The following is a 20,686-nucleotide window of genomic DNA, read 5'->3' as shown; positions in this document are numbered from 1 at the left end:
TGCTTTCAGAACTTCTGTAAGATTTCAGTAATATAAATATTAGTTCTGCTTGCAGGATTTCTATAATTAAGTTTTCAGTAAGAATTAATATTATTGCATTCAGGATTTCTATAACATTTCAGTAATAACTATTAATGGAATATACTTGAACATGAAATTTGAATGCTAATCATCTTCATACACAAATTCCATCCAAGGAAGCCCTAATCAATACTGTGATCACTATTTAACTTGTCATTTGCTTGTTTTCAATTTATTAATTAGACATCAAAATGATTAAGGGAAATCGTATTAAATTTTCTATGGTTGCATCATAGCAAAAAATGTAGTTGGAATTGCATCCACATCATAATAACATTTTGTTCAATTAGCTAGTCATTAGTGAAAATGTGAAAATTCAATCTTCTTGGTGGTCTTTCTTGTTTCCCCTCTTCTGAATTAGCATATACGTACCAAAATGTTTGTTTCCATTTTTCGATCCCTTTGAATAATAGTTTTTATGGAGCAGTAAATATTATTGGAATCATGTGTATTATGTGATCTTAGAGATAGTTTAAGTGAGCTTTCTTCAGTCCACTCATGGAAGGGCAAAGGGTTTGAATTAGCTGCCGACTCATTCATTCAAACTCAGTAGAAATGGAGTGGATATTTCTACTGTGAATGTGTGAATGATGCGGGAGATAACTTCATTCTTTTCTTCTCTGTGCTTGGACTGAAGGGAGCTCCCTTTTATTGTCTTCTTTGTTGTATATATTGTTTACCTTGCCATTTTTTTGATGATGTATTTAGTGATCAGAACTGTGGTTATCTCCGCACTTTTTTTGTTACACTCCTCAGGTGAAATAAGTTATGCCGATTTCTCTACTGATACTATACTTACAATTCTCTCCGTTAATTTCCATAATTTTCTACATCAAAATTTATGTTTATGCATTTTGAACGTGCTCAAGTTAAACTTAATTGGTCAAGGGTGCTATGTCTATTACAATGGATGCTGTGAAATTGTGTCACACCGTTGAAATTCGGTAACAAATTTGTGTACGTTTTTTGTTGTATACCTATATTTTGGCTGCGGCTAGTAAGAAATAAGAGCAAGCGGCTGATCAACTCGTGAAATTAGTGACATGGAACTTTAAGGGAGAGTGAACAACCTCCTCTCCCTTCAAAACATTTCCATTGAATTGAACAAAATGATTGTGGGTTGTGGAGGGAAGAAGGAACTTTCCTGTCCCGACTATATTTTGCCTCTCTTTCTTACTCATCACTTGACTAGAGATTGTTATTTTTAGTAAAAAAATAAGAAGTTGCTAGAGCGAGGTGATGTATATCCCGCTGCATTGAAGTTTCTCTCCCGGAGGTAGAGGTAAAGAGTCAAAGACATACTACTAGAGAGGGTGTGTAGGTATATATATCCCCGCTAAATCTGTAAGTTTTCTCTCCTACGGGAGGTACTTAGAGATTGTTATTTCTAGTAAAACCTAGAGAGCTAGAAACATGTTACTGTACAGAACGTACAAGTCCAGCAGTGTCTACCTTAGCAAGTGAACCTGAACCCTGGCCAGGAGAGAGGGCTTTCCATTTGATGCTTACAATTTACATGTCCATGTTTATGTTGGGGAAATATGGAGGCTGTGGTTGGTTGTCTTTTTTGTTTTGGCAATGTTTGGCAACGCATAATAATTAGAAAGTAGGGGTTTATGGCATGCGTTTTGGCATCTTAAATCCCGCCTCATGTCTACGTCTGGTGGGGCTAAAACGCAGTCTCTCAGTCTCTAAGAATTGCAGAGGTTGGAACTTGGAGCTATATGCTACTGCTGCACTTCATGCTTCATCGGCATTCGTGAGGTCTATATTTTATTGTATATACATATACCCTACAATCTCTTTTTAGTCTTTAATTATCAGCAGAAAGTTTGTTTCTTGAACATTATCTTGCACAAATTTGATTTCCCTTGGGCAAAAATCAAGAGGGGAAAAATTCATGGCTTTCTCTAGGTCATTTTCATTCATCCCAAATTGATAAATTACAATTTGGAATGTAAAAGTCTGTTTTTTTTTTTTTTTGTGTGATTTTAAAGAGTTATTTACGGGCACATGTTAAGTGTGAGTTATTTAGGTGCATGTGTCACAGTTGTGAGTGTCAGAATACAATGGATTCTTATAAGTAACCAGTCAAGCAGTCTTATGAAGTTTAGTTGTGAGTAGGGTTATTCTTGTTTGTTTGTAGCTGAAAACCCTTTTTAAGGTGGTGCGTGTATATCATTTGTACTTGTGTATGAAGATCTGAAATGAATTAAAATAACCAGTTCATTGGTTGTCGATAATGGAAGTACACAAAAAAAGAAATTGAAAGTACAAGTGAAGTAGATTTTTAATTGTATTCATGGGGTAATGAGCATATGTTACAGTAAAATTAATATTCTTTCCATATTGGGGTGTGTTTCCACATTGTCAGTTGCCCTATTTTATTAGGTTGTTGATGTCATTATAAGAAATATGTAATTAATGTTAGAAAGATTAAAATTTTAAATTAAATTTATAAATTAAATGATGTGTTAGTTGATGTTTGAATTATTATTTAAATATTGATTAACTATATATTTTTTATTGATCACGTATCATTTGGTTTAAAATTTTGATCATTCTTACCATAGCCGTTGCGTAACGCCTAGTACATGAAGTAATCTACTAGACGGCAACAGATATTTATGCTTTCTCGAGACTTCGTTCTTGGAAGCCTGAGTGCCTAGTTTGGTTTAAAATTTTGATCATTCTTACCATAGCCGTTGCGTAATGCCTAGTACATGAAGTAATCTACTAGACGGCAACAGATATTTATGCTTTCTCGAGACTTCGTTCTTGGAAGCCTGAGTGCCTAGTTCGACCAATTTCATTACCAATATGGGCAAGGAAAGACATTACTTGCATACACAAGGCATCTATATCTCAATCCGATGAGAACGCTCTCATATGACTCGTGTACACTCAACAACTGATCGATCTCCACGGCTAGGTTTGAAAGAAGTGAGGTTGGATGTGAGTGAACCCCTGTATTCATATATAATGAGAGTGGGAATTGTTGCCTCATCCCACTTCTTGTGTTTGCTTCCTCAATTTATGCTTGAAACTCTCATGGCGTGACGGGTTTTTTCAGGTAAAGGTCATATTTTTACTCGAATTGAAACGATGCATGAACAATTGTTGGACTGCAAAAGCTTTAACTGTTAGAAAATCAACCAACAATGCAATAGTGCATGAAGTGAATTACTAGACAACTTGGAAACTTAAATGCCTAGTTCTACCTTTTTTGTTACCAAGATAGGCAAGGAAAGAATAGGCCACCTTACCAAATTAAAAAGAAAAAGGAAAATAGTTTACACTCCTCAATGCTAAGAGAAATTGCTCTTGTACGCTTGCAGCTTCTATATGATTATGGAGATCGGTTGAATGAGTTTTCTCTGGGTAAGACTATCTCTGCGAGAACTGAAACAATGCATCAACCGGACTTCTGCAGCTTAAACTGTTAGGGCGTGAGTTAACAATGTATCCGAATAGAATCCAATTAGAAACCTTCATGCATTGTGCTTGCACCTTACCAGACCTACTTATCAAACCTCTCCACAAAAGATGGACCAAGAACCAAAAAAATCTCCTCAAACCCTAGGGGTCATAAAATAGTCAGTGTTCACAACTTTTTAAACTACTTTCAGCCTATCATAGTATTGAGTTATTGACATGTGAGGTGGTCCTCTCTTGTAAACCCTAGTCAGTGAAAACGATACGTACAGTAATGGTCCCCTCCTCCCTGAGAGCTAAAGACTAAAATAGTAAGAGGTGGTTATGACCCTGCCAACATCGTATCATATGTTGACATGTTGATAAGTTAATCATAAATTTGAATAACTTAACATATCTGCATGTGTTGTTTAATGATTAATTTTCACTTGTTTATTTGTTATTGGATGGTTAAGTATCTGTTTAGAATGGTACACACGAGCCTAATTAAAATATATATACTATAAAGGATTGAAGGAAGGAGCCAGCCCATCAAGTGAAGTGGCTTTCACTAGGAATGAGTGCTTTTTGTCTGCTTTTCACTTGCCCTCTTTGACAACTTGCGAGTCTTTTGATGCCGCATTGTGAGGATTCATCACTGTTAGAGATTTCGACATTCATCTTTTAGCCTCTTGCACTTCACTTGTAAGTGAAGGAAAAATTCAATTTGGAGTTCAGACATCTAAAAGAAATTTGAAGTCCTAGCAGATCTAGCTTATTCAAGTTGATTAGATTAGTGTTCTTTTTTCTGCATGCAAATTTGAATCTCTTTTCTTATAGTTTAAATTAGACTAAAATATCGTAATAATTAATAAAAAAAATTGAAGCCTAAAGGGAAGTCTGATATGCTACCAAACAGTTAATAAGGGATGGACACTGATTAACACAAATGAAGACATTACACATTAGAACATAAAACATAGTCTGAGGTGCCTACCAAAGCAGTTTAGGGACGACATATATGAACAACTCGAAGGAGACATTACACATTAGAACATAAAACATAAAACCGTCTCTGAACTTAGGACAAGGCAAAAGACATTCAAAAGAGAAATACAAAACAAGTCCATTTGATCAACATGCATGGGATGAAAGTTCAAAGGAGCCCCTCCCTTAGCTCAACTCACAGCTGAAGAGCCAAGTTAGGCTGCTGAGAGTCTACCTGCCAGGGCAGAAAAGATTCAGGAGTAGGCTCCTTTTGGTACCATTGAGTTGTGGCTCTTTCATGGCTACCAAATGCATTGTACAAGGGAGGAGGCTTCATCATTCCCCGAGCCGCCAGCGACACCTCCCCTTGTTCTCTCCTCATATACATGCCACCCTTTGCCAATGCACTATGATCTTCACCAAGCTTCAGTTTCATGCTCGGAAAGCTACTCATTTCTTGCACACCTTGCGCCGCATTGGGACAGTTAAATTGAGGCTTGTGCTGACCTGCCTGTGCAGGGTTAGCTATATAGTTGTTCATTTGAGGAAGCTGACCTGCACGAAAAGAGTTAGCTGCATAGTTTCTATTGAGTTGCGTGTCGGAACCATTGAAGGAAGTTGTTGCCTGGATCAAACTCGACAGCTCAGGAGCGGGTGAAGGCCTCAGATAGGTGTTAGTTTTCGACGTGATCTCTTGCAGCCTCGACTGATTTGATGCAGTCCTAGACATCGGAGCTTGCGGAAGCTGCTGCAGCAGGTTTCCTACATTGTTACGTTCTGCTAGCATATCCACAGTCCTAAACTTTATGCTGTTTGTCCCAGGACCACCCAAATCTCTAACAACGCAAATGTGCGACCCCAACTGAACGTTTCCGTTCTGATATTGATGAGGCCTGCCTTCAATGTTGCTCCGGTGAAGTCTTATGCCATTGGGAAGACTGGTGAAGTCCATGGTTTTGTTTATGTCAATAGCCATCCGTTTCGGGAAAGTTCTGTCATAAGTATCTTGTTCCTCGGGTGCCTTCCCTTTAGGGTCAATGACATTACCCTCCATGCCTAATCTGGATGTGTCGGCTGCATTCATCTTTCCCTTGTAAGCACCCTCATTGATGCATACACTGGCTCTAACCGGGGCATATCCTTGTGCAGAAGCGTCGCCACGGAAATAAGAAGCATTCACATCCCTTGGCAAGTTATCCATGGAATTATGTTGCATCTGAGCCATTTGAGAACTATTAACACCAATAGGATGACCAAGTGCTGGTGATGCAGATAGGGCGACAGCCGGATTATTTTGGTTCTGAATTGGAGGGGTTGCCAGGGGCTGGCAATTCTGAGCTGCAAGTAGACTTTCTAATTTCTTCTTAGCAACCATTTGAGCTGTTGGCCCCAAATTTTTAATGAACCGCATGAGACTTTCTTTGTATCCGAAACCAGCATCAATCTACATTGTCAAGAAGAAGCAACGAAGTTATATATTTAATTATTTATACTTATAAAACAAGTTTGCCGAAACCAGTAAATGATCTCAAAGTTAAAACATTTTTCAAACACTTCCATAAAGTTCTATGAGCACCATATGAAACAGGCAGGGTATCGCAATCTCCGGTCATGGAACGAATTGCATGCCAAGTAAGTCCATTTCTCTTTTCATATGAAAACATATCGGTGCAGACGTTACGAAAAATCTTGTGTATAGAAAATTAACATGCTGTGCATCCTTATGGAGGTGAGGTTATATCATAGTAACTTACATGGGCAAGTGATTTGCTGGGGGCGTTGTAGACAGCTGAGATTAAAGATTCATTCTCATTGGTAGGCGTACAATAACTATAACGGCTCTGCACTTCGGCTAAATTTGAGCCCCTACCATCTCTCAGTCCTGTTCAAAGCAAGGGAAAGGCAAACCAGGTTAGCTTCATTTTCCATCCATAAAAATGCATGAAGGTAGAAAATTTCTTCGAATTCCGCCTGTTTTAGTTATCTTCTAATCAACAGTCTCTAAGTCGTTGCAATAAGTACCAGGATTTGGATCTGCTTGTTTTTCTCTTCTGAGAGATGAGCCACACAAGCGCCGTGGTTTGCCAGTTGATTCAAAAAACTTTGGCTTCCCAGTTGGTTCAAGAAACTTTGAGTGTATATCTCCACCATTCCCATCAGGGCAGAGTATTTCATGGAAGTAATATTTTAACAGAAAACGCCGTCGATCATATCTCAGAGTTCTGAAAAGTTCGTTGGCAAGATCATTTATACCTTGAGCCTGGTAAGAAAACGAAGATTTTCATGGCAGTTTATATTATAAAAAAAAACCATGAAAAGGAAGAAGTAAATAAATTAGCCTACCTCTTGGTAATATATGGTGGCTTTTCCGTTGAAGTGAATTGCATTTTTGGGTATCAGCAGCACATCACGCTGTTAATTCAAAGAAAAAAAGTTCATAATTTCGTCAATTACACATGCCACTCGGTGCAATTCAAAACATAAAATGATGCGGTAATTTTTTCCGGTTTCCGATGGACACCGGATACGAAGGATAGTTGAAGATTGCAAGAAAGAAGAAGAAGAAAGAATAGGGAAAGGAGGAGGAGCGTTTGTTTCTGCGCAAACCTTGAATTGTTGCAGGGTTGCATACATTTCTGCATGAAGTTTATCTCTAAGGGTGCCAAAATCCATTGGCTTTTTTATGGTTGTGTAATAGGTTGTTACCTTGGAAACCAAGAAACATATCACTGTTATCTGATTTGAAAGATGAAATAAATGTGAGAAAAATTTGGCAACACGTATAGAGCTAACCTTTTTAGGGTCAACAGGCTGAGCAAATACATCAAGTGTGTCCCTCCTATGTAAAGCAGAAAGATTAGGTTAAAAAACCATACCGTACTTGAACAATCCACGTCCTTGAGTGATTTTCCAACTGGTAATTCAAGCATTCCAGAAGAAAGAAAACAATGTGCATGCGCACAAACCTTTGTAATGTATTAAGGATGTACTCGCATACTTGTTTCACCGCCACTGGCGTAGATAACAGCTGATCTGCAACATGAACAATTACTACGTTACTTCATTCGGAAATCTTGAACTAAACAAAATCTATGTTAGAAATAAGAGTCTTACTGATCTTGCTCGCATCGACATCATGTATTCGGTCTTCAAAATCTTGCATGCAACGGCAAATGAGAAGGGAAGGATTGCTGAGCCGCAACTTTTGGAAAGGACCCTGCTGCTGAAATAAGTATCCAAGATAAACTAGAGTTCCAATTTATGCATGCATCACTTAAGGGAACATTGTTTCTTTATTAGAGAATGAACTATCCATATTGTATCGTTAAGGTGTTGATATCATTGTCAATAAGTACCGATGTGTTATTGATACACTACAGAGAATTTGTGTCAATACATAATGTAAGAGTAAGGCAGGGACAGAACGACCTGTTGAGAGGATAGAACTACATCTTCAAGTTTTTTGCGCTTTCGGCCCCTCTTGGAACCAGAAGTTGCTGCTTTTGCTGCAATAGGTGTCTTATCGTTCTCGCTACCGACATTAGTTTTGGATTTGGGGATTTCTTTGTTCTTCTTAGCCTCCTTCAATGCCGATATTCGGACACTCTTCCTTCTCCCTTCAACTAGTTCACTTCCCTCCCATATTTCCATCCCTGGATTGTGCCATAAACATTTTAATTTCAACCCATGTTTGTAATATAGAAAATGCGCACAAAAAAGCCGGTTACAAACTTTTAGTCAAAACTAGAGCCAGAGGCATACTAAACCTATAATAATGTCGGACATAAACCACGATTTAGGGTTCTCGAGTTTCATTTTTTATTAAAAGTTTGTAATCAATTTCTATATGTAATTCGCTCCTAATTTTCTGTACTATTTAGATATAAGCTTTTATAAGAAATTCAAGAACATGAAAACATTTTTTTTTATATAAACGATAGCGTTAATAAGTTAAATTGTTAACTGTTAAAGGGGAGGAAAACAACAAATGAATAGTTTGGTAATTCGGTAAATGCAAAATACCAATTCATTTGTAACGGATGCACCCACGTCAGCATCATCACCAAAGCATTTTACAGCTCATCACTGATGATGTCACTTTCTTTGCTAGTTTTACCACAAAAAGAAGGTTTTGGCAAGGTGAAAATATTTCTACTTTTTTCGAACAACAATGGTTTGAAACAAATTTCCTTCTCATGAAAGGTAGAACTAGAACTTTTTACCACGATGATTTATTGACAAAAAACGTTTTTGTCCGTGTTTGACATATATCTAGATTATAAAAGCACATTACAAGTACTTTTCATATTTTAATTAAATTTCAACGTACTTCTAACAAAAGCATTTAGATATAAAAGTGATTTTTAAAGAAGCATCCCCTAAACAAAGAGATAAGGTTTGCAAGGTTAAAAAGCTTCTTTCTTTTCCTTTCTTTTTTTCCATCAAACAATAACGGCTTGAAACATATTTCCTTATGACAAAAGGTACAACATGAAATTTTTACCCTGACCATTTATTGAAATAACCGCAACTCTTGTTTTCTAGAGGTATCCGTTTGGAAGTGCTTTCAAAAAGCCTAAAAACGCCTTGAAATAGCCAAAAAAAAAGACGTCTCTGACAATTTTTTACAGAAAAGGTGAAATGAGTTTCTAGATTATAAAAGCACTTTTAAAAGAACATTTAAGACTTTAAATTTGAACGTGCATCTAGCAAAAACACTTGTTCACATAAGTGCTTCCTGAAGAAGCATTCCTGCTGGCTTTTTCCACCTCCTATTTTGATTTCCTCAATTCTATACTCAATTTCAAACTCCCACATTGAGGATCCAGTGTTAACATGTACATGCAAAAGGAGAGGAGAATAAGAAAGAATGCTGCATAGGCCAAATGGTAGTCTTCCCTCTTTTTCCTTTTGCAGCACAAGTAAATTTCTGTGTTTTCAAAATTTGAAGCAACGATGGTTATAAAGGATACAGGCAAATGAAAAATTACTGTAAACCAAATAAGAAAAATAACACGGGACGGGAAAACCCCGCCAACCGGACCTTAGAAGCTCGAAACAAAGATGTTACAAAAAACCCTGTACAAATGCAGTTATGTACAGATTCTACATGGAAGGAAAGGTAGATTAGAGCAAAGAGAACAAACCTTATGAGAGAGCCAATGCAGCAGTTAAGGTAAAAGCATATGGGAAAGTGCAGGTAAAATTACCAAATGAACAGTCAAAACCCTAGAACTCTTTCAAAACTGGCAAAATTCTCATCACATAACATGCATTTAAGTCACACTCTCAGACTCAAGTGATCAAGGACTTCTCTAGAGATAAGTTTATACACCGGGCACCTTTGTCCGTGCTCAGGGTAGGTGGCCAAGTAAGCGTTACATGCAACGATTATTTTGACAACTGTGCGATGAACAAACTCGATTTCTACAAGTGCCAGTAACTTCCTAATCTGTTCAACATGCAATTGTTACGCCAGATTTCGCATAACGCTTATACGTTACACAATCTTGCTATCTATACGACAAAAGAATAACGTAAGCAAAATTACCTTTCACTCCACAAACACAATAAAGATCCATAAATTCACAAAATGCTAGGCGCAATTTGCGCGAAAAAGAAGATACATGTGTAAACACAAATTGGCAAAATTTCACACTGATTTACATCTTGTGCATAGATGGATAGAACTAAAAGCACAAAGCCACAAAATTCTACAATCCTTCCTAAAATGATGTATAAAAGTGAACTGAATTCAATCCTAAGCAGCAAGGATATAGTTAAGAAGCTACCTCAGGTATCAGTTGGATAATTTACACAAAATTTCTTCCGATGTTCATAGGCTGCCCCAGTAACACAGTGCATGCTTCTCAAAGCTAAACTGGCTTCTGTACAATTTATCAGAAGGAACCAAGCAGTACTACCTACCTTATCATAGAAGCATGTGCTTGAAACTTAGTCAAGTGAAGATCATAGAAGAATTGTATGGAGAAATCCACATGCCATTTATCAATCTTTCAAGCGCACGCCAGAGCATTGCTTAAACCCAAGTGCATCCTCATGTATACCAATTCAATATATGTATAAGTTGATTATCCAAGGCGGGTAATAAAGTACAGCAAGACTGACAGAAAAACAGCTTCTTAAGGCACTCTTTCTTATTTTGGGAGGGAGAGGGGTAGAGGAAAAGGAACAAGGTCATGCCCCCAATTTAACGGTGGAATCAAGCGCATCAATTGTGTTATTTTGCTGTCCCCAGAGCTGTGCATATCTTCCTGCCTTAGACAAGAGAACATCATGGGGTCCCTGCTCTACTACTTTCCCGTTTTCCAGAACTATTATCTGAGATTTGATTCAAAAAGAGAGGAATAAGATACAAGGAATATGGAAGGATGTAGCAATGTACAAAAGGAATATGAAAAGTTAAAGGAATTGTAGGACAGAGGGTAGTCCAACAAAGGTTTTGATAACAAAACATTTATGCCTCGTTTGGTGTCTGGGATTGGGCAACTCACTAGATTCAATGAATGTTGAATGAAATGGAAAGTATGAGATGGATTAATTGTTAAGAAAACTTATTCCTCCTAATCCATCTTCTACCTACACTTGGACAAACTATTCAACTGAACGTCTACTTCTTCATTCAACCTTCATTGAACTAGCGAGTCATCCAATGCAAGCCAAGTGTAGCCATCAAACGAGGCCTTAATAGCTAAGGAGTTCAATAGTTTAAAAGGTATGACAAAACTGCAACTCATACACTCTTTCATGCCCATGAACCCAACTTAAGAATTACAAAGTCTTGGATGTTAAGGTGAAAAAGATTTTAAAATGCAGGAGAATCCACACACAGGTGGAAGAATGCTTACCTCATCGCACTGCATTGCAGTGGTTAGCCTATGGGCAATGAAAATTGATGTTCGATTAGTTGCCAAGGACTTCAATGCAGTTAATATTTCTGCTTCTGTGGTGCTATCTAGAGCACTTGTAGCTTCATCACATAAACTGTGGATATCAAATAAAAAGAACATCATAAAATAATTACTTTCTCCTTAAAGGAGATTAGAGCGTGAATAAAAAGAAAAAAATTATGGAAAAAGAAGAGAATGGTTACAGAATTGGAGGCGCTTTCAAGAATGCACGAGCCAGTGCCACACGCTGTTTCTCACCACCACTTAACTGCACAGAATTATTATCAATTTTTTTCAGAATTCAATAGTTCCACAAAGGATTAACACAGTCAACGTAAAAAAGATTACATTAAACTCATGTAGTACCCTAACCCAACCTAGCCCCTCATAGGGGGATGTTTATTCCATGACTACAGCAAACAAATTAATTGGTAGGCAGCATCAGTATTCTCACCTTAAGCCCTCGTTCCCCTACAACAGTAGAATACCTCTCAGGGAACTTCATGATAGTGTCATGTATTGCTGCGCGTCGGGCGGCATCATACACCTAATCAAAAATAATTATTTAGGCCAAGAAAATAGCACAGTAGATTAAACAATGCACAATAAGCTGTGAAAAGAATAAAAATAAAAGAAATACTCATCCATCTTATACCTCTTCTTTTTTTGCTGAAAGATTACCGTAATGAATGTTGTGAAATATCGTATCATTGAAAAGTACCTGCCAATGAACCACAAGATATTTCCTTATTAGGCTGTTACTACTTAAGACCAGCAAGATCTTGCATAGCCACCTCAGAGTTTGCCGTAGTACCAACTAAAACCAGAAACAAAACAAAATTGAAGTTGCTTATTTGGACTTACTGTATCTTGGGGCACAACACCAATAGCCTTCCGTACACTCTCAAGTGTCACATCCCGAATATCTTGACCATCTATCTTTATCTGTCAATGACAAACTTTTTATGAGAACGGGGAAAATGTCCATTTGACGTGAAATACAATTTATTAAAACCTCTTTAACTCAACCCTTGCTTGGTCATCTCTAATTCAAGTCATAATTCAATCCAATTCCTTGTTTAGTTACATAGCTTGTTATTTTCAGGGAATATTTTATGTTCTTCCCTTTAATAATTCAATCTTTAATCATCCCTAGGTGGTGATAACCATGCTGTTTCCTGTTACCTAGCAGATTAAAAATTTAAAACAGCTTAAAATATGTTTTGAGCTGATGAGTAGATTGATGGCAAGTTCTTAAAGTACTATTATCATCATAAAACTTTTTCTAAATAATTAGAAATTGCAAACAGCATAAAAACTTTCAGCAATGACAATAAGCAAGGCAAAACCTAACAAGTGACAACCACTCACGACTTGAACCATCAGGATCAGACTCGAACACTAAGATAACACTGCATGCTTTGTAAATAAAGCCCATATTGTACCAATAGGAAACAATAACAGAAAACAGAATTAGTTCGCTTACCCTTCCAGAATGGGTGTCAAAGAACCTGAAGAGCAATCTGAGAATGGTGGACTTGCCTGCAGGCAAATGCAAATTCAATACATTCATGAATCCATGCATATTGAGAAAATAAAGATATGTTATATCATGCAATAATACTAAAAATAAAAGAAATAAATATGCATGGGCATCACTTGCTTATCCTAATAGCCGCCGGGCTTACATCAAGCAATATGAGCAGAACTATGGTAGAACCATGTCACCAAGGGAAGCACACAAACCATAAACATATGGTATTTCATGTCGAACATTAAATTATATCAATGGGGAAAGGAACATTGTATCAAGAGACGATCCCCTTACCACTTCCGCTGGTTCCAACGATAGCCACACTCTTTCCAGCAGGTACAACAAATGATATCCCGTCAAGAATCTTTCTTTCTGTCAGGTAACTGCATAAATGGAAAATAGGAAAATATAGTGCATCAGCAATGGATCATAAAAACAATACACTTGTAATAATATCACATGCAAATCTGGGACATAAAAATCAAGTCTATTGTCCAAGAAACCCTTTACATCATCATTCTAAGTTGCTAACGATGTTGAGAAATGCCGGCTCAGAGGGAAGGCAAGCAAAGCCTTCACTCGCACCCAATTTAAGCCTTCTTCTGAGATCCAGTTCTTTTAAACACCCAAAATGATAAAAGAAACAAAGTCTTCAAACTCTCAGCCTATATTTATTAAAAATCAATGATTTTGAAATGCTTCATTAATAATAGAAGGATAGAAAGAGAAGCGTACACCACCTGAAGTGTACATTGTCAAACTGAATGCTCCCCCCGCGTAACTCCAGAGGCTTTGCATCAGCTTTGTCACCAATTTCAGCCTTTACCTACGGTAGTAACGAAAACAAAAGTACAAATTGAAACAAGAAAAGCGTATTAGAAAGTGAAAAATTGCCAACTCACCAATGTACAGGATAACAAATATTGAAATAACTTGAATGGCAAACAAAATCTATCTGATCCATATAAAAGTTGTAAGTACAAAGTACAAACTCACAAGTAAAAAAAATAAGAGTGTTATATATATTTCCTTCTTGTTTCTTCATCAACAAGGCTTGAAAATAGAAAGAGCATAGGTTTTGTCCATTATAAGATAGATTTTTTTATAGTGAAAAAGTGAATAAAAAATAAAGATAAAGAGAAACACTCTATACATCAACTGAAAGCCAACTTGCAAGTAAACTGTGAAGTCCCTTCGTTTACCTCCAGTAACTGAAACATAGATTTCATGTCAACCAGACTCTGTATAGTCTCACGATAAACACTTCCAAGAAAATTGAGTGGAAGCGAGAGCTGGAATAGAAGTCCATTCACCATGACCTGTGTATTGATTCAACCATAATTTGAATGACCATTAGAGAATCACTTCGAAATAAATAACAATTCAAAAGCTAAGTCAGTATCTAAAGGAAAGTTACCAAATCACCAACTGTCATATTGCCACTCATAATACCATTTGAACACAACACCATAGCAGTTGACAGAGTCGTGCTAAATATTATATTTTGGCCGAAGTTCAAAAAAGAAAGACTGCGTTGTGTTTTTAAAGCAGCATCCTCATACCCTGAAAGATAGAATAACGAAAAGCAACAGAAGAAGCATTAAGAAACCATGAAAATAAGATTTTGGGGTACATAAGTGCTCAATTTAAACTAAGTAAAAAAAAACTACTATTATTAGTGAAAGCAAAATATTTCAGGGTGGAACAAGTCCAATACCGTGGGAAGAAATACCCCACAAAGAAAACTCAATAAAGTAAAATAAAAGTCGGCTTGGTGGAATGCCACCTGAGATTACCATGCAAGCCCATAAATGCATGAAAAAGAAGGAAGCATCAAAGTTGGTTCATGAAAGAATTTTCTTGACCAGTAAGCAACCAGTGCATATGTCGCAATAAATACATGTTTATGCATAACTTCAAAATAATTTGACATTTTATGACTTTAAGTTTATCAGAAAGACTAACAGCAGCTTTTACATTTTGTGTACCATGAACTAGTGGGTTTAATTCATATTAGTTTCCAGACCAATGCTAATTCAGGATTGATAACCATGCAACATACTACAAACTGTGATAATTAAAAAATAACAATAATAATAAAAAATAAAAAAAAACTTACTCTTTAAGTACAAGTCATATTTAGTGGCTTCATAAGTTTCGTTATTGAAATATTTCACAGTCTGTAGAAAGAAAATAGCATCAGATGATGAAATAACAGAAAAATAACTTGAAAAGATAAGGGACTTGAAGGCATCTTGTGCATAAAGTGAGTAGAAGCCATACAAAATACATCACGTTACCTCATAGTTTATAAGTGAATCGATTGCCCTTGTACTAGCATCATTATCAGCCTTATTCATGGCCTTCCTAAACTTAGTCCTCCACTGTAAAGACAAGAAAATCATTAACGAAAAGTTCATAAAACAAAAGCTATCAGCATATTAATAGACGGGATAAGATGATAAAATGGTTCAAGATATTTCTAGACATATCTCAATACGGCATAATATGCATGTATGAAGAAAAAAGTACATGCCAATACAGACCACCAATAAAAGAAAACAGGTGTCACCTACAAGAAATAGAAATTAGAGCATCCCCAAAGGGACTCTTCATATTCAGCCAAAATTACAAAAAAATCATTTTAGCTAGCCACTTTTGAATTGTTACTCCAACCCTGCTCCCTACTTTAAGTGGAAGAGTGCATCCGGCGTGTTGTGTGACTGCCGTATGCCACTGAAGCTAAAGGGAAAATTTTATAGGATTATAGGACGGCAATAAGGCCGGCGATGCTGTATGGCACAAAATGTTGGGCAGCGAAGCATCAACACGTACATAAAATGGGTGTAGCTGAGATGAGGATGCTTCGTTGGATGTGTGGGCACACGAGAAAGGATAAGATTAGGAATGAGGATATCCGAAATAAAGTAAGAGTAGCCGAAATTGAAGGAAAGGTGAGAGAAAATCAGTTACGGTGGTTTTGACATATGCAAAGAAGGCCTACTGACGCTCCGGTTAAAAGATGCGACTACGGGATAGAGGTTCAGGGTCGAAGGGTAAAGGAAGACCTAGGAAAACTTTGGAAGAGACTCTAAGAAAAGGCTTAGAGTACTTGGATCTAACGGAGGACATGACACAGGACCGAGCGCAATGGCATTCTAGGATTCATATAGCCGACCCCACTTACTGAGAAAAGGCTTTGTTGTTGTTGTTGTTGTCGTCTCCAGAATATTCAAAATGAAGAAGTTTGCTCGCTAATTATATTAAAATATTAGATAGCAAGTCACTAGGAATCACTTTCTCTCCCTCATATGTATGAGCTCGTAGAGGTTGAGTAACTTTTATGGACAAAATAGCTAGTAGTATGATGTGGGCATCATTTTTGAAATTTCTCTACATTTTGGCTGTGGCACTTTCATTAGCTAGTCCCTTGCAGATGCTCTAACAAACAGGAAAAAAGTGCACAATTCATTCCAGAAACTGTAAGCTATCAATTGACAAGAGACACAATACCTGTGTGACAGTCAATGTAAATGCGATATATGCAGCAACTGATAGTGAAGTTATCCACGCAAAAGGTGCTCCAAATTTGTAAGCCAGTATACCTGAAACCATAGATATCTGGAAAGGACCGAAAGGTACATGTCAAATCAGTTGAATTTGTTTAGAAACTTAGTAATGTAGTTCTGTTATATATACGAAGTGAGATGGAACATCAACCTTTGTACAAATAACAGCACAACTTCACTAAGCCAGTGTATACATGTCAACAAGCTTGACAATAACCAAAGGTACAGATCATACCTCTAAGATGGTGGGTACAACATTGAACACCATAGATGAGAGAATAAAATTTATCGCACGGCTACCACGGTCAATTATTCTATTTAGTCCACCAGTTTCTCGACTGAAATTAAGTAGACAAGGGCTCAAAATATCAACTTTATTGAAAAGGCTGTTATTATAAACTAAAGCACGATATCTCCCCTAAGGACAACTAAATTCTCAGCCCTCCTCTACAACTAATTGATACATTCTAAACAAACATGGAGAGTAATAGATATAGATACCTAAGATGATATTGAAGATCAAGGTCGTGCAAATGAGAGAAGACCTGCAAAAAGTTGAAATTGCATTTGTCACGGAAGACTTTAGGATATAAAGAATCTAATTTCTTAGAGTAATCCAAGCATGCTATATATGTAACCAATAAAGGAAACATGTTGGGGAATGCTACTCTCATACCTTCCTAGATACTGATCGGATTGCTCGCAGCGCTACCTTAGAAAACACGGCAGTCCGCAATTCTACAACGATACAATTGTGCAAAATTTTAGAAATAAACAACAACCCCAGTTCCATATAAACATGTCACTTAAGCATGAATATCCAAAGACAATGGTATGAGCAAAGCAATTACTTTATGCGTAGTAGTACCGTTGAAAGCAGAAGCGCAAGTACGTGCAATCCCATATCCAATCAAAACCGAAGCCGGGGTTGCAAAAAGAGCCAACTGGGTCGAATTGGCGGCGGTGAAAGAAGCCAGAGCAGTGGCATTGCCAGTGGCCGAGCTCAACCAATCAACGGCAAGCTTGAAGAGGAAAGGCACCTGCACATTGAGTACCTTCGCGCCAACCAAGAACCCCAAAGCAGCAATGACCCGGATGCGGAATTCATAGTTATCTTTCATCCACAAGTAACTGGCGAGAGTTCGGAAAATCTGCACGTCCGTAATCTGTTCGACGGAATTCCCCTTAGAAACTGTAGGAGTCGGGTTGTTCTTGTCCGGGGATGTGGAGAACAACGACCGCCCGTCCGGCGGAGAAGGGGCGGACGTGCCATCGGCGATGAAGGCGTTAACGCGGAAAGGGAGTATTGATGCTGTACGGACGGTGTTCGAAGTCAAAGGCTTTGGGAGACGAATGGGCCTGCCGTGGAAGGCGGTTCTGGTGGTGAAGGCGTTTGATTGGAAGCTCCGGTGGGGTTTCAGGTGGAAGAGAATCCCGCCGGCTCTGTGCCACTTCGACGCGGTGGGACCCAGCATTCTTCTTCTAGTTGTTGGCTGTTGCTTGGACCCAGCCAGCAAGCTTAGCACAAAGGGAAAATCTGAAAACCCTCAATTGGGAAGGCTTTATGGAGTGAGGGAAGGATGAATCAGGACAGAGAAGAAGGGAAAGGGGGAGAAAGTCAAGGTTGATTCTTCGATGATTTTCAGAGCTTAGCCATTGTTGGTCTTCCAAAGTTCAAAGCTTTTACTCAGTAGGAGATTATTGGGTTCTTTCAGCGTATGGTATGGTTGCTGGGCCAAGGAGAGGGGCATGAGCCCCATGGCTGGGGGGAGTCCACGTGTTATAAAGCGTCAGCAAATTAGAATCATTTGATAATCATTTCGAATAATTGAATTTGTATTTAATTGTTGGTTCAAAATATTATATGTTCTAAATTTATTTTACGCTGCCGGTTTCAAGTATACTGACTGCCTGGAACCCCTTACCTGATTACTTACCTGGCATTGCTCTCGAGTACTCATCTTCAACATCTTATGTTTCCAGGGAAGATTCCGCATCTGCTTGAGGAACAGATAGGGCAAGTGTGAAGGATACAAGGAAGCATGTGGAGACAAGCGTATCAGCACACGTGCCGATACATCCATTACTCTGTCAAAAGCAAAAGTATCCCATATCAGCAGGGTGGAACGTACTCTAGATTTGATGGACTTGTTTTGACCCTCAAATTCTTCAGTCGGCCTTATACTCTGGAGGAAACCAGAAAACCCTCCAGCTCAGTTCAAGAATAAGCCTGTGGAAAGTTACTTCTTCAAAAGCAAAAGTATCCCATATCATCTCTTCTCATTTTTCTTCTCTTTATCCTTCATGCTGCTGCAAGATGGGGAGAAGGTGAACAATCAGTCGGAGCTTTGATTGCTTACCTTGTCTGTCACCTCTTTCAGCAGACCCCCTAGCTCGGCGACTTGGGGGACTCCTACTACATGGTTTGTATCGCGCTTGACCAAGCCTGAAACTACAAGTAAGCTTCAAGTGAAATTGATACATTACCTTGTGCATCTCCACCAGTTAAAGATACCACCCTGGATGGAGGAAGAGTACTTCCAGAGAAGATGCCACATCTACCTATGAGACAGAAAAGGCAAGTCAAGACGACACCACACTCCGATACTTAGAAGTTTCGTGATTACGAGATCATTCTCCCACAATATTTCCTAATGTCATTTGTACTAAATCATTCACTTGTACTCACTAAAGGAGAGCTTGAACCTATGTACTTGTGTAAACCCTTCACAATTAATGAAAACTCTTCTATTCCGTGGACGTAGCCAATCTGGGTGAACCACGTACATCTTGTGTTTGCTTTCCTATCTCTATCCATTTATATACTTATCCACACTAATGACCGGAGCAATCTAGCGAAGATCACAAAAAGCGACCGTTTTCGCTACCTAGGATCTATCTTGCAAGAGAACGGAGAATTAGATGGAGATCTCAACCATAGAATACAAGCTGGATGGATGAAGTGTAAGAGTGCATCCGGCGTGTTGTGTGACCGTCGTAGGCCACTGAAGCTCAAGGGAAAATTTTATAGGACGGCAATAAGGCCAGCGATGTTGTATGACACAGAATGTTGGGCGGTGAAGCATCAACACGTACACAAAATGGGTGTAGCGGAGATGAGGATGCTTCGTGGGATGTGTGGGCACACGAGAAAGGATAAGATTGGGAATGAGGATATCCGAGGTAAAGTAGGAGTAGCCGAAATTGTAGGAAAGATGAGAGAAAATCGGCTCCGGTGATTTGGACATGTGCAAAGAAGGCCGACTGACGCTCCGGTTCGAAGATGTGACTACGGGACAGAGGTTCAGGGCCGAAGGGGTAGAGGAAGACCTAGGAAAACTTTGGAAGAGACTCTAAGAAAAGACTTAGAGTACTTGGATCTAACGGAGGACATGACACAAAACCGAGCGCAATGGCGTTCTAGGATTCATATAGCCGACCCCACTTAGTGGGAAAAGGCTTTGTTGTTGTTGTTGTTGTTGTTGCCGGTTTCAAGTATAAAGGGAAAGGGGGAGTATGTCATATAGTCGACAACTGACACTTTGTTTTTCACGTCAAATCTCTATGATATGTTTTACCATAATCATAATATTTTTCACTCATTAAGAATATTTTGCATATGATTATAAAGAGTTATGCTGTTTTCGGTATTGTAAATTTGTTTATGGTAGAATCTGAACTTCACCATATAATGTTACCCTAGTTGACCGTGAGAATGTCGATGAAATGGTTCACATTATGGGACATTGAGATTCAACAAATTAATAATCTTAAAGTGAAACGTTGATGGAATGGATCTCCATTGTGAGTCCATGAAACCAAGAATTTAGTGTACGTTATGTCACTGCGCATGAACATCCTGACGTAGCTCCTACTTTTTAATAATTTAAAGATGAAAGTTTTACTCAACATTCCTAACATACTTTCAAAATACATTCCAAAATCGATATGTATTGTGCGATTCACCAACTCGATAGTTTATGGCAACTTGCAGATAGTTTATGGTAGCTTGCACCGATTGTCCTTAACGCATCTCTTACATTCTAGAATTAGAAAAATATAAGCTTTACTCAAGATATCCTTATAATTTCACAACACATTTTACAATGTTTAACTTTTAACGTTGATAGAAGGCGAATGAAATATGAGATTCACCAAATCGACAATGTATGTAATTACGTCTCATATCC

The 20,686-nt window shown here is 38.1% G+C and overlaps 2 protein-coding genes across 6 annotated transcripts; both read right to left on the bottom strand.

Annotated features, from left to right (window-relative positions):
* Positions 1-4,437: 4,437 nt before the first annotated feature.
* On the bottom strand, positions 4,438-9,926 carry LOC126589680 (uncharacterized). 5 transcript variants are annotated; one of them, XM_050255053.1, is made up of 9 exons: positions 7,912-9,926; positions 7,597-7,705; positions 7,449-7,515; positions 7,276-7,321; positions 7,090-7,188; positions 6,826-6,894; positions 6,505-6,742; positions 6,237-6,364; positions 4,438-5,926 (listed from the first exon to the last, which is right to left on the bottom strand). In XM_050255053.1, exons 1-9 carry the CDS (start codon positions 8,131-8,133, stop codon positions 4,679-4,681), a joined length of 2,226 nt encoding a protein of 741 aa, XP_050111010.1. In that variant the 5' UTR covers positions 8,134-9,926; the 3' UTR covers positions 4,438-4,678. The 5 variants fall into 5 exon arrangements, with proteins under 5 accessions (XP_050111010.1, XP_050111007.1, XP_050111008.1 ...); XM_050255050.1 differs by having other exon boundaries at positions 7,090-7,321; XM_050255051.1 differs by having other exon boundaries at positions 7,090-7,321; positions 7,597-7,702.
* A 150-nt stretch (positions 9,927-10,076) lies between these two features.
* Positions 10,077-18,232, bottom strand: LOC126589681 (ABC transporter B family member 25, mitochondrial-like). The gene is made up of 18 exons (XM_050255056.1): positions 17,365-18,232; positions 17,173-17,234; positions 16,998-17,041; positions 16,732-16,834; positions 16,441-16,548; positions 15,228-15,311; positions 15,047-15,107; positions 14,345-14,490; positions 14,130-14,246; positions 13,668-13,753; positions 13,222-13,310; positions 12,880-12,935; positions 12,258-12,338; positions 12,049-12,114; positions 11,848-11,940; positions 11,597-11,661; positions 11,352-11,487; positions 10,077-10,824 (listed from the first exon to the last, which is right to left on the bottom strand). The coding sequence occupies exons 1-18, from the start codon at positions 17,969-17,971 to the stop codon at positions 10,681-10,683; spliced, it is 2,148 nt and encodes a 715-aa protein (XP_050111013.1). The 5' UTR covers positions 17,972-18,232; the 3' UTR covers positions 10,077-10,680.
* Positions 18,233-20,686: the final 2,454 nt, after the last annotated feature.

The sequence above is a fragment of the Malus sylvestris genome, chromosome 11 (genome assembly GCF_916048215.2).
Source record: "Malus sylvestris chromosome 11, drMalSylv7.2, whole genome shotgun sequence".
In the NCBI taxonomy this organism is placed as follows: domain Eukaryota; kingdom Viridiplantae; phylum Streptophyta; class Magnoliopsida; order Rosales; family Rosaceae; genus Malus; species Malus sylvestris.
This window is presented reverse-complemented; position numbering and strand designations above follow the sequence as displayed.